The sequence below is a fragment of the Panthera pardus genome, unplaced genomic scaffold, assembly GCF_024362965.1.
Source record: "Panthera pardus isolate Hobbes unplaced genomic scaffold, ASM2436296v1 HiC_scaffold_21, whole genome shotgun sequence".
NCBI lineage: Eukaryota > Metazoa > Chordata > Mammalia > Carnivora > Felidae > Panthera > Panthera pardus.
This window is the reverse complement of record NW_026526777.1, coordinates 32,314,551-32,337,709: the sequence shown is the minus strand read 5'-3', so window position 1 is coordinate 32,337,709 and position 23,159 is coordinate 32,314,551. Positions and strand designations below refer to the sequence as shown.

Here is a 23,159-nt window from a genome sequence, read left to right as displayed (position 1 = left end):
ATAGGCAAGTGAAATTTTCTATTTCTCAAAGCAAGCTAATTATTTCCACTTTATAGAACTGAAAGCATTAATAACAAATGAGAAAAAGTAAAAATAAAAGGCTTCAAGATGACTTATATCTAAATTAACTTAAAGTTGGAAAAGCAATATACAGAAAACCTCAGGAAAGAAATTAGAAAGCTAAACCAGCCCACAGTATAGTCACCAAGAGAACATATGATACTGCAGTTAGCTAAGGCTCTGTGTGCTCAATTAGAAGAATCTGCAAACTAAATTAAATAAAGCAAAAGAGAAAACAGTTTGCATGGAATGCATCCAAGGGAACATTTATATAAATATGCTGGCAAATGCACTGACATTTTCCGAAAAAGATGTAGAAGAAATGGTTAACGATGTACTCTATAGGAAGGGGTGCTAAGAGACTTTGAATTTGACATGGGGGCAGACTTACTTTTTTTGTATTCCCCTTTGCATAATGATAGTAGAAATTTTATCATTTGTGTTTATTATTTTCTGATTTAAAAGACTGTTACCGAAAGGTGTTTTAAATAACTGCCATTAAGACAAACACAAATTTTAAAGAACTTGGATTATAACAAATGTATAACCTGGTTATAGTAGGTTTAATACACCGACATGCATTTAGAGGTGACTGATATAATGATCATGAAGGTAGATTCATGTGTAAGCCGAGCTTTAACTCTGAGTACAGGCAGACCACATAGAAATGTAAGGTAATGGCACTCTAGACATAAAGCAAACAATATAAGATCACGTAAGATTTGTTTGAGCATGAGTGACGTGGACCAATAAAATCAAGTCTCAAACGGTCACGTGAGCCCAGGCCATGGATGGCCTAAAGAGTTAGACCGAAATGTAGACCTTATTCCGGAGATCAGAGTCTCTCAAACATAAGAATGTGTTTCAGAGGCCCCAGTTTGAGAAAAACTGCAGTTAACAACAGATTGAAAGCTCCTTGGCAAGGCACAGACTGCCACATACACTGGTCACACGATCAGAATGGCCAGCCCCACTCTAGCAATACTGTGAGGCTCTGTTAAGGTTCCATAAAGGACATTACAGACGTATGGTAAAAACCGAAAACCTCATTTTCATCCATGGTATCAGCCTAGTTCTTCAATAAAAGTGCCAAAAATGGGGGTGCCTGAGTGGCTCAGTCAGTTAATGTCTGACTCTTGGTTTTTGCTCAGGTCACGATCTCACTGTTAGTGAGTTCGAGCCTCACATCGGGCTTTGCACTGACAGTGTGGAGCCTGCTTGGGATTCTCTCTCTCCCTCTCTCTGCATCTCCCCTGCTCATGCTCTCTCTCTCTCTCTCTCAAAATGAATAAACTTCTAAAAAATGTAAAAAGAAAGAAGTTACATAAACTTTAAAAAAAAATGTGCCCAGAATGATCCTAATCATAGAGTCTAACAAGATTGAGAATAATATTTTGCTTAGTCATTTGTGATGCACAGAATTAACTTACTCATCCACTATTCTTGTGGTTTTAGTCTGCAACACCAGAAGCTATTTATTCCTATGTGTTTTCCCAGCAATTAGAATATGCTGCCATTAGAAATTTAGTGGTGACTATGATTCAGGAAAAAAATGTTATGAATATCTAGACTTTCAGTAAGTGTGAATTACTAATACTGAATCTTATTATCTTTCTTATTTAAAAAAAAATCATTAGAATAGAAGAATATGACAGTTTTTCATAATATTTATCAGAACCCACAATTAGAACTAATTATGAAAAGAACAGGCTAGGCATTAGCCTCAAATGCAAAGAAGTACTTAGATAAATGTAATATATCCCTCATTAATACACAATTATTAGAAGCATTAAATCCTGCAATTTATTCTCCTAGCTTTGGAGTCAAAAGCCCTCACTGACAAACTCTATATCATTATAGGTTATATATATATATATATATATATATATATATATATATATATGCCTACACACACACACACACTACATACGTATCAAAAGCATCCAATTACTTCCTCTGTGAGTTGTGAAAGGGAGGTACTTACAGTTTGCTTAAATTATAACAAACATTGTTTAAAAGCATATGCATATATTTTATTCTCTCTATAGATCATCACAGTTTTATGGTAGAAAGAGAAAGGTTGCTAATGTTCTCATTTTAAAGACAAACTGAGGCTCAAAGAGGTTAGACTCAAAACATAAAGCTAGCTCTCTCTCCCTCTCTCTGCCCCTCTCCCACTAGCACTATCTCTGCCTCCCTCAAAATAAATAAATAAACTTTAAAAAAACAAAACAAAACATTGGGGCTCCTAGGTGGCTCAGTCAGTTAAGCATCCAGCTTCAGTTCAGGTTACGATCTCGCGTTTCATGAGTTTGAGCCCTACGTCAGGCTCTGTGCTGACAGCTTAGAGCCTGGAGCCTGCTTCAGATTCTGTGTTTCCCTCTCTCTCTGCCCCTCCACCCCCGTCAAAAATAAACATTAAAAAATTTAAAAAACACAAAAACATAAAGCTAGAACTCCAACCAAACTCTTCTAAATTCAGCCTAACATTAGAGTTCTGCCATCCTACTTAGCATCAAACAGCAGTGAAGAAAAACAGTGAATAAAAAAGCAATTTTCTTCTTACCAAAGAAATCATAAAGAGAACAACCTAGTCTGTGTCCCTTTAATAGTTAAGAAGGGTGAGAATATAAGAATCCCCTCAAGCCTAGGAGCCCCCAGGCCAGTTACCCGCTTATCATTGCATGAAGTCCATTTGCCCAGATGTCCATACACTGTCAATTTCTCTGTGTTATGACACAAATAAAGTTGAGAAATACTGCCACTGAGAACTCAGGAATACATAGGATGGTCTTAAATAATTTTTTTAATGTAAACTTCAGGGGTACCTGGGTGGCTCAGTCAGTTAAGCGTCTGACTCTTGATTTTGGCTCAGATCATGATCTTGTGGTTTGTGAGATGGGACCCCGCATCAGCCTCCTGCTTGAGAATATTTTCTCTCTCTCCCTCTCTTTCTGCCGCTCCTCTGCTCATGGTGCGCACATATTCTCTCTCTCTCTCTCTCTCTCTCTCTCTCTCAAAACAAATAAACTTAAAGAAAACATGAAGTTCATAAACTATAAAATTATCTACTAAAAAAAGGTTACATCGATGATATAGCAGAATCTTGCTTCAAGGTTAACCACTGATTGCAATTCAGAGTATGGTGCAGTGGTTCTCAAGTTTTATCAATTACCAGTCATATAAAAGATAGCATTCATATTTACAATGCACTTAATCCAGAGTTTGTCAAAACCTAAATAAATTTTTCAAGTAATTAACACTGGAGTAACTTTTAATCATCAGTTATTTATCCTATCAGTGGCTTATTCTGTTCTGTAGCAGTGAAAGATAGCCCAAGGTCTGCATACAATTTCTAGTGCTAGCTACAGCTACACTATTCCCTTAGCACTCACTTAAGAGAGACAGGAATACAAACGAGTAAGAGTGATGTCACTACGAGATGGCCTTAAATTGTTATAATGTTTAATCATTCACACATTACAATACTTACTATTAGTTTATACAGAACTCATAACCAATTGCAACATACTTCACAACTGGTAACATTTCCATTGAGAACCCTTCACTTACGTAACATTACCCTTAATCTCATCTCACCAACACCCTGCCAGACATGTGAACCCTTAGTTTATTTCCATTCTAATTACCTTCTAGCTTGTCAATATGAACTCTTAAAAGTTTAAAATTTCACACATATATGGAATTCCTACTTCCCAGCTGAAGTTTTTGCGTGTGAACAATTTGGAAGAAATCAGTGCAAAGAAAAGTCCCATTGCAATTTGCAAATCCTGCTTAATCCCTCCAGATGCCACCAAACCTTTAACTGAGTACCATCAGATTTAGTGCTACAAATTCTTATTCTCTGCTACACATCCTTTTCAAAGTGAAACTAACTTAACTCATCAGCCCAAAATGCATTGGCCTCTTCCATCCTCCTTGTTTCTCCTTGTTTCTTCTGCAACATTGAATGGGGGGCTTGGAAGTTACTATGTATCCTTCCTTTAGCATTCACTTCTTCCAGATTGATCACATACAGTAGAACAGAAGGAAATTTCATTACTAACACTGAATTTCTGTTGAAGTGATTGGGTGTTTTTTAAACGCCACCACCATATAGAAACCAAATAGAAGTTTATATCTATATAGTGTTTTATGGTAAAATTTATAAAACATTTCGTGTCATTTTGTATCTGACTCTAATAACAATTCTTGAGCTATGCATTGCAAACTTTTTACAACTGTGAAAAGTAAAATTAATAGAAGTTAAATGACTTGACCAAGTTAACACAAGTAATAAGCAGCAAAGCCAGGACTGAAAGCCATGTTTCAATTCTTAGTCCGGTATCTTTCCATTCCACCAGGAGGTTTAGAAGGTAGATACTGTTTTATCCATAAGGCGATTCCAGAGTTTAGGCTTTGAGAAAATCATGTCATCAAACCCATTTATTTCTGTTCACTTGGAAAGAGAGAGTTACCTATTCACATTCAATCAAACAGTAAGCATTTGTCTGTTTTGAGAGTCCCCACAATTACCTTTCGTAATAACAGGCATACCTTGTTTTATCGTGTTTCGCTTTACTGCACTCACAGATACTGAGTTTTTACAAACTGAAGGTCTGTGGCAACCCTGTGCCAAACAAGTGTATTTGTGCCCTTTTTCCAACAACTTTATATCTTTGTGTCACATTTTGGAAATTCTCATAGTATTTCAAACTTTTCCATTCCTGTTATATTTGTTATGGCAATCTGTGATCAGTGATCTTTGATGTTACCATAGTCGTCATGTTGGGGCTCCACAAACCTCAGCCATATAAGACAGCAAACTCAACCGAGAAATGCTGAGTATGTTCTGACTGATCTGCCAACCAGCTATTCCCCCATTTCTCTCCTTATCCTTAGGCCTCCCAATTCCCTAAGACACAATATTGAAATCAGGTCAATCAATAACCCCAGAGTGGCCTCTAAGTGTTTTTTTTTAATGAAAGGGAGGGTCACACGTCTCTCACTTTAAATCAAAAGCTAGAAATGATTAAACTGAGTGAAGAGGCATGTCTAAAGCCAAGAGAGGCTGAAAGCTAGGCCTCTTGAGACAAACAGCAAGTAGTGAATGCAAAAGAGAAGGGGTTTTTTTTGTTTTTTTTGTTTTTTTTTTGCAAAAGAGAAGTTCTTAAAGGAAATTAAAGATGCTACTCCAGTGAACACACAAATGATAAAGCAATACAGCCTTATTGCTGACAGAGAGAAAATTTTAGATCAAACCGGCCATAACATTCCCAGAAGCAAAAGCCTAATCCAGAGCAAGGCCCTAACTTGCTTTAATTCTATGAAGGCTGAGAGAGGTGAGAAGCTATAGAAGAAAAGTCTGAAGCTAGCAGAGGCTGGTTCATAAGGCTTAAGGAAAGAAGCCATCTCCACAACATAAGAGTGCAAGGCGAAGCAGCCAGTGCTGATATAGAAGCTGCAGCAAGTGATCCAGAAGATCTAGCTAAGGTAATTAATGAGGGTGGCTACATTAAACAACAGATTTTCTATGTGGACAAAACCACCATCTACTGAAAAAAGATGCCTTGAATAGCTGGAGAAGAGACATCAATGTCTACCTTCAAAACTTCACAAGACAGACTGACTCTCTTATTAGGGGCTAATACAGCTGGTGACTTTAAGTTGAAGCCAACAGAATTCACCATTCCAAAAATCCTATGGCCCTTAGGAACAATTCTAACAATTCTAAATCTACTCTGCCTGTGCTCTAGAAATGGAACAACAAAGCCTGGATGACAGCACATCTGTTTATAACACAGCCTGCTGAATACTTTAAGCCACTGTTGAGCCCCACTGCTTGGAAAAAAAAAAAAAAAATTCCTTCCAAAATACTACTGTTCTCTGACAATGCACCTGGCCACCCAAGAGCTCTGACAAAGATGTACAACAAGATTAGTGTTGTTTTCATGCCTGCAAACACACCATCCATTCTGCAGCCCATGAATCAAAAAAGTAATTTTGACTTTCAAGTTTTATTATTTAAGAAATATATTTCACAAGGCTTATAGATGTCACATACAGGGATTCCTCTGACCTGGGCAAAGTGGAAATCTTCTGGAACAGATTCACCATTCCAGTTGCCATTAAGGACATGCATGATTCACGAAAAGAGATCAAAATATCAACGTTAGCCGGAGTCTGGAAGAAGGTGATTCTAACTCTCATGGATGACACTGAGGAGTTCAAGACTTCAGTGGAGGAAGTAACTGCAGATGTGGTGGAAACGGCAAGAGAACTGGAATTAAAGATGGGACTGAACTGCTGCGATCTCATGATCAAACTTTAATGGGCGAGGAGCTGCTTGTTACGGATAGGCAAAGAAAGTGACTTCTTGAGATGTAGAAACTACTCCTGGTAAAGATGCTGTGAAGATTGTGGAAATCACAACAAAGGATTTAGGATATTAGGACATTAGGTTATCAGGACAACAAAGGATATTATGTAACTTAGTTGATAAAGCAGTGACAAGAGGATTCACTCCAGTTTTGAAAGAAGTTCTACTGTAGGTAAAGTGCTATCAAACAGCATCACGTGCTACGGAGAAATTGCTGGTGAAAGGAAGAGTCAATCAGTGCAGCAAATGTCAGTCACTTTATTTTAAGAAACTGCCACAGCCACCCCAACCTTCAGCAACCACCACTCTGATCAGTCAGCAGCCATCTAAGCAAGACTGTCCACCAGCAAAAAGAGCATGACTCCTGAAACCAACCTCAAATGGTGGTTAGCAAGTTTTAACAACATTTTTTACTTAAGCCATATACATTGGTGTTTTAGACATAATGCTATTTCACACATATCAGAATACAGCCCAGGGTAAACATAACTTTTGCATCCACTGGGAAGCCAAAAATTTCATCTGACTTACTTTATTGTGATAGCTGCTTTTTTATGGTGGTGTAACCAGAACCCACATTATCTCTGAGGTATGCCTGTATTCACCCTCCTCTTCTAGCTTGCCTTCCCTCTTCATTAGAAAAACAAAAAAGGTTCCGGGGAGGTGGATGGGAGGATGGGCTAAATGGGTGATGGGCATTAAGGAGGGCATTTGTTGTGATGAGCACTGGGTGTTGTATGTAAGTGATGAATTACTAAATTCTACTCCTGAAACCAATACTACACTGTATGTTAACTAACTTGAATTTAAATGAAATCTTGGAAGAACATGAAAAAAAGTTCAAAGGACACTCTATATCAGAATAATAACTTTTTCCAAAGAAATATTTCCTTAAACATTTTTAAACAATAAAGATTTTTTAAAACCAAACAAAATAATGTAAAAATAATAAGAAAAAAAGCAAAGTATGGTTAAAAGTAAAAGAATAAGCTAAAACAGTTACAAAAATATAAAAACATTAAACGTCTAATGAAAGAAGAGTAAACACCAAATACACCAAAAAGTAAAAGTGAAACAGGCAAAAAATACAAATTCCAAAATTTAACACCTCCATGCAGACGGCATGAGGTGTTGCATACAGACAGCAGGCCTCCATTCCCCCAATTTGTTGATTACAGATGCCAGAAGTAGAAAATGGAGTCTTCAGTCATTCCCTTAGTTGCAGAAGATGAAACACTCTTGTCCTTCTGGGTTAAAAATATCTGTGTGGGAGGAAGGTACCTCTTAAAGAGCACTGAGCTCTTGTTTAGTCATCCCTTCCAACCTATAAATCAAGCAAAAGCCACCCATCATCTATTCTCTTCACCCCTAGCTTTTAAATGTAGAGTTTTAACTCAGAATAAGTATTATCAAGTCCCTTATTAACAATATATAAATATTTTTTGTGTTCTGATAAAATGAAATTCAGCCATATCTAAAAAGGTAAATTCTAGTCATATTTAAAAGTATGGGGTTTTTTTAATGTTTTTATTTATTTTTGAGACAGAGACAGACAGAGCATGAGCAGGGGAGGGGCAGAGAGAGAGAGGGAGACACAGAATCCGAAGCAGGCTCCAGGCTCTGAGCTGTCAGCACAGAGCCCAACGCGGGGCTTAAACTCACAGACTGTGAGATCATGACCTGAGCTGAAGTCGAACGCTTAATCGACTGAGCCACCCAGGCGCCCCAAATTATGTTTTAAAGTAAATATAAATTGTGTATGTTAAATCTGCCATACATATTAAACATAATAGAAATCATATATTTTCAAAGAATGAAAATACCATAAAAATATAAACTATAAATCATGCTAAATAGAATTTAGTCTTACTGTAACGATTTAGAAGGCAATTCAGAAGTGTTCAATAATTTCATTTTCAATACTTTGAACACCATTTTACAAGTAAGAAAGTAGTAGTATATAACTTTAAAGTAGAAAATTTGATATGAGGACCATCCCTCTTCTTTCCATATCTATCTATTAAAAAAAAAAAGACTGTTGCCTAGATAATACCTGAGGGAAATGAGTCAAAAAAATTGCCAAAAGATTTTATAAATTCCCAAATCAAGTAAACTATAAGTAAATGGATTTCATAACAGCTTTATAAAGAATTTAGGACTGGCAGTGCAGAGCTTGGTTGGGATTCTCTCTCTCTCTGCCCCTTCACCCCCCCACACACAAAAAATAAATAAATAAACAGTTTAAAAAAAAAAGAAAAATTTTGGATAGGTACATCAGCCTCAAAGGCCAAATTTAGGACCATAACACATGTAAAGTATTGAAGATTCATTTGTTTTCAACTATTAAGCTAAAAATGAAGTAAATATTTACAAATTACGATTCTGAGTTTCAACTAGTGTTCAATTTTAATATTTCCACTTTTTAGACTAAACACTGTCACAAACACAATAGTAACCACTAAGAACTTGGAAACTAGTATTTTTGTACGTAAAAATTCTCAGCTTACTATTGCTTCAATAACACATTTAAACCTATACACAGTGAACACAACACATAATCTTGATGCAACTATAATGCCCTTATCGTCAATAATTATTCTGTAGATACTCATTACGAAAATCACACTTTTTGTAGCAAAACTACCATTTCAAAATTGAGTTCTCACATTCCCTGTAGTAATAAGAAACAAAATAAAAAGAGGTAACACATTATTCTCTGAAAATCAAATAATTAACCTCATTAATCACTTATAAGTATTAAACAGAAAATACTATTTTAATTTCTATAAAAGAGTAACAGTGACCAAGACCTTGAAAAAAAATTCCCCAAATATTAAACAACTTCCTCTTCAAAAAAAAAAAAAAAAAAAAAAACCCACATGTACAACTTCCTCTTCCAAAACATCATATCCAAAATACACTGGAATCTCAAAACAAAAAGCCATTTCAGAATCCTTTCTGAACGGCTTCCACACAAGTTTATCTCATAGCAACTGTACTTTGACCGCACAGACCCTGAGGACATACCGTGTGCCAGTGTATTCAAACACACCTGGACTCATTTGGATTTCACTTCAACCAATGTTTCCTACACACATTCCTAAATGATTTCAAATAATCTCGGATCAAATTAGTAAGAAGGCTAGATTTTACAATCTCCCAGCTGACAAAATTTTGAAGGACAGCTTAATTTTAATGAATGATAAATTTGGATACTACACACAGCCTTATGCTTGGTGCATTTCTGCTACCAAACCAACACATGTTATTTTTGGAATGACTAATTTATGGACACTTACACATTTGCAGAAGACCATCAGATGCACTAAACTGATAGCTCTACATTTTATTTTCAGATTCAAATGATAAATAAGAAGGAACTGAAAGAGGAAAAGGCTCTATCTGATGTTCACCAGTTCTGCCTACTAAGTTACAGAGTTTGTGGTTTATCAACACAGTTCTATCAAAAAAAACCCCCAACTTTTAAATACAGCATATATGGCTTGTGATGTAAAAATCTACAGTCTTTCAAAGTTCTTTTACGTTAAAGTTTTTTTTAAGGTTTAAGAAATCTAAAATAGGTATTGAAAATACAGCACCACCATTTACTAATTTCATGTTAACAGCAGAGTATAACTTCACAATTATTGGATATCATCCACGCAGAAGACACTTTTTCTGCAAATTCACAAGAGATCCAAAGAGGTCTTTATGTTCAAAAACCTAAAATCCAGTGGTTGGCATAAGGCAGGGTGATAAAGATCAAGTTCAAGACAATATAACTGCCACAAGACCGGTATCAAAGGGATTATTACTCAGCAACTTCTTTTTATATCTTTTACTTCTGAAGCTTCACTTTTACACATTTCGTCAGTTCAAAGTTGTTATACTTTTAGAGAAGAAATGAATTTAACAATAATTATTAAATTCCCCATACCTTTTACAATTTCCATTCCTTTTCTTTAAAAGCCATTTCAGTACCTTGAAAACAGTGCTTCAACAATTCAACAAATATTCGCGGAACGCACGCCTTGGGTCAGAGCTGTTTTAGGCTGAGTTAACAAAACTAAACCCGAACGACCCCCTGCCAAGGCAGATTACGCTTAACAGAGAGTGCTTCTTGGTCATGTTCATTAGATATAAATGTTTATACCAAAAGCAATATATTCCTTACTCTTAGTTATGCACTTCAGATTTCACATACGAAGTAAAACTACAACCAACTTCAGAAAAAGTCTGGTACCCAACTGAGAGCTGACGATAGATTCTAACTGTCTCTCCCTCCATCACCTCAGGACTATCCTTGACTCACCCCTGTCTCCTCTATCCCACTGTCCCCCCACACACCCCACACAGAGCTGAGTTGGGTGCCCTCTTCAGGCTCACTCCTCTACACCGTGCAACCTCTCAAACAGGCCTTCCTACGCTATTACAATCACTGATTTGAAACTTCGCGAATGTCATCTTTTTAACTGCTCTTCATCTGTGCTGGACGCTCAGAAACATTCAATGAATGAACAAAAGAGGGCTGAATGTCTAATACTAATATGGTGTTTATGCTCTTCTTCTCATCGTCATCTTTTGATGTCTATTAAAAATTAATATCTCAACAACTCTGGTCAAGCCAGAATTAGTTGGGGATTTCCTAAAAGGGTGGCTTTTCAAAATTGCTGAGGAAAATTTCGACGCTATTTTAAAAAGATGGCTATTGTATTTGAAAGGCAGCGCAATATCATTGTTCTAGAATAAAAAAAAAACCAGGTTCAAATACTAACCCCACCTCTTAGAGCTGTGTGACCTTGGCAAGCTATCTCACCTTCCATTTCCTCATCTTTATGAAAAGGTTTACAGTCCCTACTTCATATGGTCACCATGAAGATAAGCTAGAAATGTAGGCTCTAAGCACATTTACTGACATAAACACTAAATTGTAATTTTTATTACTATTTCTATGAAACATTTAAATGGAAGCCTAATCAGAAAAAATAAATCAATAAATAAGGCTTTATAATCATATGCTACATACAGCTTTATTTTATTACCTGAAAATTTATAAACAAAAAAATATCTTAATGGAATTCACTGAACAAAGACGTAAATCTACTTACACACTTATCAAAACTGTTAATCACAAATTACAAATGGAGTGTCAACATAGACGGGGGAAGAGACGTTAAAACCTAACTAGAAACCGACAGAAGTACATTCGATCTTTAGTTCAGAGATCTTTCCACCATAAGCAAACTGCATCTTTTTAATTAATTCGACTTTATAAGGCTTTCTTTAAAATTAAAATGCTCCCTTGAGGGCTATCAGTTGTTCACACCTCAGTGTGAATTACTTTAATCAGATAAATACATAAAGTAACACCAGCTACTTAAAGAAATTGTTATTTGAAGAGTAGTGAGAAGAGGGGTAGCTTTAAAACTAGTGTGCTTGGCATGGAGTAGGCCTGTTTAATGCTCACAGCGAGCATCTTTATGCAGTCACCGGACAGCATGATGACAATGGCACCCGCAAGACGACAGCAGAGGAATTTTAAGGACCATCAAAGCCAACTCTCCTCTACTAGGTGGTATGAGGTGCTCTTTAAGGAAACTTCCAGTGTTAGTATTCCACTGTTCTCTTCTGCAATATGCCCTAAGACCCCAAGTAGCACCAACTTCCTAAATACTTCTAAAAAAACAAAACAAAAATCAATTGACAAGCACCTGTGGCAAATTCCCACAAAGCAAAAATGACTGAACCACCACAGAACCATGAAACAAGACACCCTTTTCTACAGATAAAATTAAATCACTACCTGGAATAAATCAACTTATCCTTGATTTATATAAACTAAGAGTCTAACTACACCCAAAATAAATACAAAAAGAAAACCATTCAACTTAACAATATAGGAACACCAGAGTGTTTCAGCGGTTTCTCAAAGCTATCTTTAATGCTTTCTGGCTCAAGTAAAAATATCTTTAAAAAGAATCTCTCCTAGTTTCTCTAATGTTACTTGAGCATAACCCTGAGAGCTTTAAAATGGGGGGAAAAAATTCTGAATGTTAAATATTAAGAAGTATTTCCAAGGAAGAAACATTCTTTTGGAACTGATTGAGAACATACTTTACACTCAACGCCTTTGATTTTCATTGTTATTTAAAATAATACTCTGGCTGTCTGCTTAAAGTACCCCAAAAATGCCTACTGCTAAACGTATATTTTAAAAGGTAAATTATTGCCTTGCAATACCTTGCAAATCAAACATAAAGATTTGGTGGCAAAGAAAAGGGGATATTATTTGAGCATAAGAAAACCCTCCAAATGAGAGAGTATCAAGAGAATATGAGGAACATATCAGGTCAAGGAAACAAGACTGTTCCAAGGAAAAAACCCTGCACAAACCTGTGGGGCTGTGGCAACAGAGCAGTGCCCAAGCAACAGTCCCACGGCACACCCCTGTGAAGGAGAGGGCCACCATCCTCCACAGAGAACAGTGGGAAGTCAACATTAAAAACCAAGAAGTGACCTTGGATTGAAGCAGCCAAACTAAAGAATATGTGAACATATCAAAGTACCTAATGAGATATGTCACAATCAAACCATTAAAATCAAACTCTGCAGCACCCCATCAAGGTATCAAGCAACAAATACTGAACGCAGAAAGCTGATGTGCTATTTACACTTGCAGGCGACTATGCCAGGAAGCACGCAACGCTCCAAAGCCAAGTATAAAAGTACAGCTATTCTTAAATTTTCTATAATAAAACAAAAATGGCATACCTCAAAGATATAGTTCTAAAGAACCACATTAAATTTTGTCCCTGGTTAGTAACTATGAGAAAATAGTTTTTCTTCAACAATCTACGACGTAAAGGTAATAATACTTCGAGTCACGATGACTCTAAATGATCCCCATGCTAGGTGTGGGGATCCCCACTGGTAGGTGGGATGGGGAATAAATGGGCTTTAAGGTAGACTCCAAAGCACACATATATAGCAACTGTCCCAATAAATCTTGTGATGGGAGAAGAGAGCAAGCAGATGTGGGTCCTGAATGGAAAGAGCTTAAGCAGAGTATCCCAAAATAAGCCCACTGGTCCAAGATATACATGGTCATATGTTCCTATTGTCCCTGCTTCTGTCATACCAGCACACGCTTAAGATCACTTCTACAACAAGCAGCTCTCGGTGAATTAATCTGATCCACATTTATTTGACCAATGGCCAGGTACCATGCTAGGTCCAATTTCTTCTATTCATTCTGCAAATATTCACTTAACATGCCAGATACTGTGCTAGGCTTTTCTCTAAGGATACAAATTAATAAGTGATGGCCCGGTTCTTAAACAACTTATTTTAAGCAGAGCAAACAGACACTCAGACCCAGCTGTATGTCTATATACTACTATATCAGACATATCTTAAGAACAGTAAGTGCTAAAATACAGGCAGAAGCAAAATGCTATGGATTCTGTGGAAACAGCATCCCTACAGACAAAATTTATCAAATGCAAAAGCAAGCTTAGAAATACCCTTTCTTGTGCAGGGCATGGGGGTTAGTAAGTTAGGATTCTCTGGCCTAAGGTTCTCATTTAAGAACAGAGTAGGAGGCAGTTAAGCTGTTAACACAGCTAGAGATCAGAAAGGTGGATAACTTGATACTGGGTTGTATGGGTCTATAAATAGAAAGTCAGTAGCAAAGAGAGATTTGTTCCTAACAGAAATTACTGTAGCAAAGGAGAAAGAAATAAAGAAAACAAGATTTGCTAAAGAAATGTGTGAAAACTACTAATAAATAATTACAGCTGTTACATCAAAGATTCACTGGGGCGGCTGGGTGGCTCAGTCGGTTAAGCATCCCACTTTGGCTCAGGCCATGATCTCACAGTTCGAGGTTTCGAGCCCTACGTCTGGCTCTATGCTGATAGCTCAGACCCTGGAGCCTCTTTTGGATTCTGAATCTCCCTGGCTCTCTGCCCCTCCCCCACTCATGCTCTGTCTCTTTCTGTTTCTCAAAAGTAAAATAAACGTTAAAAAAAAATTCACTAAACACAGAGACATAAATCTCTAGGGGAGGGGGATATCCTGAGCCAGCATCAATAACCACAAAGGAAGACCTCGGTATTTTTTTTTACGTGGAATTACCCTGGATTCATTAATTTCAGGGAGGACACTGTATTCCTGTTTCAAATATATATATATATATCTGCACCATATATAGATTATACCCTAAGATTTCTTTGAATAGTAACAATGAAGCCTCTCCCGACCTGATTTGAGAGGCAATAGAGCAGATTTTTTAAATTAGCTTAAATCTATTAAAAAGCAGATTAAAACACACACTCTGGAGCCAGACTACTTTGGGCAAGTTTCTTCATTTCTCTGTGCTTCGGTTTCCCCATGTGCAAAATGAAGATAAGCATTTCCCTCCCATAGGATGTTCATGAGATTTAAACAGTTAGCACATGCAGAACAGTCAGAATTGAGCCCAGCACAGAGTGCTATGTAAGTGTTAGCAGTCTTGCTGCTGCTGTTGCTGCTACCACTGGAGGTGGAGCTCTCAACAAAATGTAAAAGAGAAAGCTAGAGTACCAAGGCCATTGCCTGGAAGAAAAACCCTAAGAGGAGGCATCTTCAACTCTGTATTGAGGAAGGGTTACTCTTCGGTTCCCTGAAGTCCTGAATCACTTTGGGGAATTCAGGGGCAGTGTGGTAACAACAAATTCTGCTATTAGAATTAAGGAGAGGCCATCACTGCTGGCTGTACTTTGCTGGCTGCTGGGAAACATGAAAGACAGCAAAGAGAGGGGTGACAATAGCAATTCCCTAGGAAATCTACCAGGAAGAGTATTAAGATCTAAATTTTGTCATTTCACTCTTGGATAGTTGCCACAGAAGTTACTAGGGAAGTTGTCCCGCCAGGGAAACATCCATGAAAATATGGGCCAACCAGTCCACAAGATACCATCAGAACCAATTCTACTAACACAAGGGAACACAACAGAGAAACACCGCCAACTACTCGTGACAATTTTTTAATTGGTGGGGCCTCCGTATGACACTATTTCCCAGTGTTTTAAACGTGTTGTTGTCAAAAAATCAATGTCATGTCTTTGAAACAAGTCCAAATAGCAATAGATCAGATGAAGATCACCCTTTTATCAGAACTAGCTATATTAAGTTATATTCCAACAACTAGTACCATTTCGAGTAACCAACTAAAACTTAAATAGTAATTTGTCTCTGAAGATATTTGTGAAGTAAATAAAAGAGAGAATTTAAAACCTCTCTATTAGAAAGTGAACAAGAGAAACATGCCAACTATCTATATGTAATATTACCAATCTTAGCATAAAACAAGTTTACCCTGAGCATAGTATTTTCTATTGGATCAACAGATAATCTTCAAAAAATAAACTAATATTCTGAGAAGTGCAGAGAGCATTTTAATGGATTTCCCAACATTTACTCCTTGCCAGTTGTTTAGTAATAATCAATCATGATAATCTTGCCACTCACCCCTCTACCGCTACCCCCACCAATGATTATTTTCTGAATGGTTGGGCCCATGCCAACTTAGGCCACTGGGATCCAATGTTTTGGAAGTTTCTGGGAAAGAAATGTTCTGGCTCTAAACAGAGTGCCATGAAAAGCCAGTGTCTGTCACCCCCCAAGGTCATAAAAGAGAAAGGAGGATTCCAACTTCTCTTGACAGCCACCCTACAACCAGGAATTTAAATCTTCCAATGATACCAGTTACTATGAGAGGCAGAGCTGAGATGGAGAAAGAACCTGGATCGTTGATGACCTACTTCCAGACTTCCTCTTAAATGAACTATCAAGTTCACTCATTGCTTAAATTGGTTTTATATTTGTGCCCCACAACATCCTAATTTACACATTTTGTTTTTCAGGCTTTTTACTGTGTAAGAATGTCATCCATGTTCACCAGAAGACTAGCAAAAAAACAAAACAACAACAAAAACTACCCTATTTTAAACAAACTGATGCACCTATCAGATTCATTAAAATAAATAGATTTTATTGACAGTTACATAGGAATATTCCAATAACTCTCTCTAATAATTTCTGGGCATTTTCCCTTTACTATTTACCAATAAAGTAGAAAGTTAATCAAAACATTTAGAAACATCAGTCTGACATAAAATTTTAGTTATATAGTAGCATTACTTTTTAAAGCACAAAAAGTGTAACTTGTTAGAACCAAAAATATTAGTCATATTCATACTATTTAAGCCACAATTAAAATAAAGACAGTTACTTATACCTTTAATATAGTTGGCTTCAGCTTTATTAAAAATCTGTAGAGGGGCACCTGGGTGGCTCAGTCAGTTAAGCATACCGACTTCAACTCAGGTCATGATCTCACGGTTCATGAGGTGGAGCCCCGTGTAGGGCTCTGTGCTGACAGCTCAGAGCCTGGAGCCTGCTTCAGATTCTGTGTCTCCTCTCTTTCTCTCTCTCTCTCTCTCTACCCCTCCCCACTCATGCTCTCTCTGTTTTTAAATAGTACTTAAATAACGTTTTTAAAGTGTTAAAAAAAAATTTCTTAGAATCTTTAGAATTTGCTGCCCGTGAGTCATCTTAATGGCATACACGGGTAGAATGGATTAATCGCAACCTACAGAGAGGCTAAAGTGTTCATTTTAGCTATTTGTTATATCCCCAAACTCACTGGGCTGGAGAAACTATTAAAATACAAATGAAGAGGTTTCTAATGAGTAGTGATTTAAACAATAACAACAGTAAAAAGGCAAGAAAGGAATAAAAGAAGGGCAGAAGTAGAAGAGAAAAACTGGAATAACTAGTTCCTAAAAAATGGCAAAGGGCAAAGGGAGGAAGGAAGGAGAAGACACTCAGAAGTCCTTATGGAAAGGTCACAATGTCTCCGACACATGATACAGATCGGATGTTATATAAGGCAGATTGATCCTTGTAACAAAATCACTTTAGCATGCATCTAAAATTATAGAGTACTCATGTTTTACAAAGGAATTCAGCCTGTTTTACAAACACATCAGGTGAGCATCACCCACCTTAGCTAATGTTATGGTATAGGTATTCTGAAGACTTATTCATACCATAAATACACTAAAGAATAGATTTAAATTGGAGCTGAAAAAATAATGCATCCATTTCAGTCTTCAAAGGGAATTTAGCTGTGCCCAGAAAGAACGTAAACAGACCAACTTTAATACATGTAGGAAAGCAAAAGATAACCTTTTTTATTTGAAAAAGCTTCCTACAACCTACGTAGGCTCACTCCTTGCCTGGGGACAAAGCTGATCACAGCTATAGTTCAAACAGGCCAGAAGTACAGCAGGCAGGGCTGGTGGAGTCAGGAACATGTGTGACTTCATACCTAAAATTAGCCAGGTCCATTTCACCACAAGCTGGGTTGGGCTCCTCTATTTTAAGGTGTGCAGCTCCAAATTGCTTAAGAGCATATAATTGCTGGCCAGATTCTGGAGCTAAGAGTGTCAGCAGACCTGCCACCAAGTCTTTAGAGTGGGCAAGCAGTCCACAGGATCCCACACTTAATCATCATGATGTATCTACAATCTAAGTACACTGTAAGTGAAATCACACACTGGAGATATCCATGAAAACGCATCACACAAGGGCACGTCAAAAAGGAAGAGAGAGCCCTTCCTCTTTTGTACCACACCTCCCCCTGATGCACCCATATTACATATGACAAATTGGGGAAAAAAACTGACAAAATTATTTAGAAGTGACAGCTGAAACCATTCCAAGTAATGTCACACTATTATTTACCTCCCTTGGAAAGTGCTTTGCTCCTGGGGTAAATCCCACAGAAGGGGCCACTCAGTCTGCACTCTGCATTCTGGAAACATTAGAAGGGAAATGGGAGCAAGGCTCCCATTGCTCTGGTAGGAGAATTTCCACTAATGTTTACAATAGGGGCTAACTTTTAAAAGACAAATGAAAGAAAACGACAAGCGTGCCTTCCCGCCAAAACTAACCATCATTCTACCAACAAATGGTAAAGCTGAGTTCTATGGGCTTAAGGTACACCTGAAAATTAAGCTGTACAGATAACATTCACGATTCCTACAATCTCATGGCAAAGACCTAGCCATCTATTTTATTAACAGCAGTTTGAGATGCTACATTCAGAACATACAGTTAGTGCCACCATTATCCTGATACTATTCCGTTCTGGTAGGCTACCACACTAACACTTGTTTTGATAGACTCAACTATTTTAAGAATTAACGAAACACACATACCTTCATTTTCAGAGGCATGACATTTCACTTTCAATACCAAGTCAAAGGTTCTCTCTGGATTTTCCCTAAAAGAAGAAGAAATTTGTGGTATTTATTTCCTATGACAAATAACTAAGCATCTCTGCAGAGTTTATATTTTCTTAACTCAAAAAACTAATCTTGGTCTTGTTGCAATATGTTCCATTAAACTATATGAGCGCGATGTAGAAAATACCGAAGTTTTTTCCCACTTCAGTAATGTTAGAGGCTTAGGAGTTCTGAGACCTGCAGCAAACATTTAACCTCAGCCTGTTTTCTCACCTATAAAGTGCCTTGTTCACTTCGAAGAATAATTGTGAGGATTATATATCAACTTATATATATGGAAGTACTTTATAAAGTATTCAGTGCTGTATAAATGTAAAGCACTGACTTTATCTCATTGAATCAAAACTGGAAAGCCAGTATGCTCCTAAGTATCTCTCCACCTTTTCCTGTCAACAAAGCTGGCCAGCAGGTTCTCAGGCTTTTTAAAAAAGACTTTCAATATAAATGTAAAGGACGAATACCTGGTTCCACCTGCCACATTCTAGACCACCACAAGACAGTCATAATGCTCCTTAAATGTGACACTTTGCATATGCTCCTCTTGAGATGTAATTACTGCCAACCATGTTTAAAGTAGCAAACCATACGTAAACTGCAAGGCTAACAACAAAAACCTTGCTTTATGTCGACTATCTTTGGAGAAATCACACATCTGCCTCAATATTAGATTCTCCCACCAGGAACAAAAGGTTGCTTCATTCTGAAGTTATCCACTTCTTTACTAACTTTTCATACACTCAACCTATTCATTAGTTTAATTTCAAAAAGCAAGTTTACATCTACTGAGACACATTTTCTAACATAGTTCTGTTTTAATGTCTTTCTGCTAGAAGATAAAAGATTAGGCAAAAATCTGAGACCACAATGTCCACGTGACCGAAGTGTTAATCTATCTGTTATTCCTGCTAAGGAGACCTTCGTGTCTTTGCACATTGGCTGTTTTTAATATGCACTTCATTCAATAAAGTGATGCCAGTTTTGGCTTCTAAATAAACATGAACTTTTCTAAACTTATTACAAGAATCTAAAATCACAGGAAGTGACAAGCTATATAAATTAATTTGGAAATATACATATCCTCAGCCCTCCCACTATTAACTTGTTTCAATGGAAATAATACAGACTTAGGTGACCTCCTCCCTCATAATCCAATTGATGTCAGAAAGTATACCTTTTAAATCACTTATGCTGCCCCCACCCATATCAAACACTGAAGAAAATAACTTTAAATCACATAATTTTCCCCTTTTCTTAATATTTTTTACAATCGCTCTTAGGTGCAAAAAAGTAAATATTGATTCAATTATACTGTGAAATTTTACAAGCCTTCCACACTAATACAAATATAAACAGTACTCATTATTTTAAATTGGGGGGAGGCGTGTGAACAGGGAGTAAAGGAGGAAGAAAATCTTTGCAAAGTAACTTTAGGAGGAAAAACAAAAAACAAAAAACCTAAAACTCATACCTCTAAGACCCAAAACAAATCACCACACTTACTCAAATTGCTTTTTACATAATCAGTGTCCAGATGAAAAACATCCACTGATGTATACTTTAGCATGCACATAAAAATACTATCTAATTGGATACCATTTTGCAAGTATCGTGCATACACCTAGTGCCTACGTAAACAAATATCAGAGGCCAACTGAATAAGAAAAACCGGAGGAAAACCTCTCAGATCAACTGACAACTGCACTTAAAAATGAAACGGTTATCTTCGCCTTAGGAAAATGCTTTGACTATGAATCGCTTAACCTCAAGGCTGACGCCCTCCCGGACACCAGACAACCGACAGTCACGTCTGCCACACTCCGGGAGGAACAAGAAACCCACAGCGGGTGGCGGCAGGGGCCGCCAGGCCTCCTCCAGCACCTAGAGACGCGGGCGTCGCCCCGGCGCTGCGGGCCGCTCACGGAGGAGCCCCGCCGACCCCGCCGGGCCGGGGGCGCGGGGCCGGACAGGCTTTGCGGCCTAGCGCTGTCCCGCCGGCCGGCCGCGCGCGCGCGCGCGCGGGGGCCGGGCCGACGTCGCCGTCTGGGGGGCCGGCCGCCGCGGGGCGCCCCCCGCCCGCCCGCGACCCCCACTCACTTGGTCCTGCAGTCCATGGTTACATGTCGGTGTGGGGCTGTCCGTCCCGCCCCCGCGCCGGCCTGGAAGCCCCCTGCCCCGCGCTCGGAGGGTCGCGCCGCCCCCGCCCACGCCGGCCGCCCCGCGGGGAAGCAGGCAACTCACAGCGGCGGCGGCGGCGGCGGGCCCATGTCGGCGGCGCCCCCGGCGCTTCCCCGCCTCCCACCCCACCCCCCGGAGCCTTTTTGTGACAGCAGCAGCGGCAGCGGTGGCGCGGCCGCCGCCCCCGTCTCCGCCGGCCGCCGCCCCCGCCGCCTCCGAGGCTGGGGCCTCACAGTTCCTGCGACCGGGGCCGCCCGCAGCGGCTCCAGCACCTTCTGCAAACCAGGAAGTCGCCGGGAGGGGGAAGGGGCGCGCGCGGGGGCGGCCTCACCTGGGCCGCGCGGCCCGCGGGCCGGAGCCTCAGGAAGACACGGGGCGGGGTCCCCCCGCGCCCTGAGGGGCCGGAGGGTCGAGGGGAGCGCAAGTGTCTGCCGGGATGACCCACGTACCGCTCTGTAACCGAGCCAGAAACGCAAGGTGTCCCTTGTGTCCTCAGCCCCGGAGCAGCCGACTTCCTTTCTGGGTCCAGTCCAGGCTTCAGGGCTACAACCCACCTCAAAAGCAAAGTAACCGAAAAAGTACCTCGATTTTGCAGTATTTTCCACACCGCATGCACACGGAATTGGATCACTAATTAATAGGTATTGTTTGTTAGAACCTTCGTCGGTTTAGGCCGTTTCATTTCGTTTCAGGCTGCACGTTCGGAGCTCGAGTTGATGCTCCTGGCTCCTGCCTCACTCCAGCTGTGTCCCGTTACTGCTCTCTGAAATCCAGAGCCGCCCCCCTCCTGATTCAGGAATGTTCAGACATGTGCACCTGCTAAATAGCCTTGTCGAGTAGCAAAATGGTAGTGCTCCACTCGCCTGCACATATGGAAGCCAGACGTTCTTATGCCACAGGACTGCAGCATACCAAGGATTGACTTTGGACACATTCTCCAAGCGGCAGGCCTCACAGAACTGCAGTCTAGGAAGCTCAGAGAGGGCCCAACTGAGGGTGAGAGGGGCTGATACATAAAAAACTAAGATTTACAGGGCACCGAAGTACCTGTTAAGCAGGTTATATGCATCGCCACAGTACTTGCCAGAACTCTGTGTGATAGATAACTTGCATCAGCATTTTGCAGGTTGATAAACAGGCCAAGCTAATCCAGTGGGCAATGGCAAAGCTGGATTTCAGAACAGGTCTACTTGATGCTGATATTTACTGCTACCATGTACTGGCTCTCCGTGTTCTTCTGCCTTATATCTAGAATCAACTGGGAAGCGATCTAGAAAAAGTTTTCTAATGCACACTTAAAAGAGTGTACAGGATTGCACTGCTACACAGATCTTCTGGAGAAGGCTTCTTCCATTAACGTTACCACCTTACACGTGGCCACAGTGTTTTTCTTCCAAATGGGGGTTGTTTCAGACTTTATTCATGCAAAAGGTAAGATGATGAGAGGAAATCAAGTGTGGTATGAATAGGGTGTGAGTCATGAGACATAAAAGTCATACAATGAGTTTTGGGAATTAATTCAGAAGCAAAAACCTAACATTAAGCACAGTTATTCAGATCTTAAATGTTCTTGCCAAAATATGTGTTACTTGGTCAACAAAGTGAAATATATTTCATAGCTACAGACCTAATAGTCAAAAATAAGGTCAGGACATAAAAGGGAAACAAAAAAAAATAGATTTAAACATGAGGTACCATCATAGCTTGACTTGGGGTGAGACACTTCAGTTTCTCGGTTCCTACATTTGTAAAATGGGAATTATTACTTGTATATCACATGAACAACGTGATATTCAAGTTAAAAAGCATTACACATTTGTGTGATCTTTTAAGAAATTATTCTGTGGATTTCAGTTTCAAAATTAGACAATCTATCTATACCACATATTTTTTTCCCAAATGAAGCTTTTTTCTACCTAAAAAAGTTACCATAGTCCAAAGCCTTGAAAAAAAATTCTGTAAACTGAAAACCACTTCTGCTCCAAATGTTACCAAATTTCTCAAACTTCTTCTTTCATTATAATTCATTCTTTTCCCAAAAAAACAAACAAACAAACAAACAAACCCTACCTGGAATGCCTACATCAGGAGTTTTTAATTAGTGGTAAGGAAATATTAATACAATTGTTTTCCCTATCCATTTATTGGGATTTAAGTGACAGTCGTAACCCTGCATAATATAAAATTACTAT

General features: G+C 38.9%; 2 protein-coding genes across 5 annotated transcripts in view; one reads left to right on the top strand and one right to left on the bottom strand.

Moving 5' to 3' along the window:
* The window catches only part of DENND1B (DENN domain containing 1B), a 260,225-nt gene extending 239,231 nt beyond the window's left edge, over positions 1-20,994 (bottom strand). Inside the window, exons 1-2 of the mRNA XM_053909094.1 lie at positions 20,887-20,994; positions 18,706-18,770 (exon numbers count right to left, since the gene is read on the bottom strand). Of these exons, the coding sequence (XP_053765069.1) occupies positions 18,706-18,770; positions 20,887-20,903 (82 nt within the window). The 5' untranslated portion in view covers positions 20,904-20,994. The remainder of the gene's footprint in view (positions 1-18,705; positions 18,771-20,886) is intronic.
* CUNH1orf53 (chromosome unknown C1orf53 homolog) overlaps positions 20,902-23,159 on the top strand; it is a 107,722-nt gene continuing 105,464 nt past the window's right edge. For 3 of the 4 annotated variants that reach the window (XR_008424602.1, XR_008424604.1, XR_008424603.1), the window contains exon 1: positions 20,902-22,398. The gene's annotated coding sequence lies outside the window, so the exon portion shown is untranslated. The remainder of the gene's footprint in view (positions 22,399-23,159) is intronic. The other variant, XM_019430557.2, reaches the window with a different exon arrangement.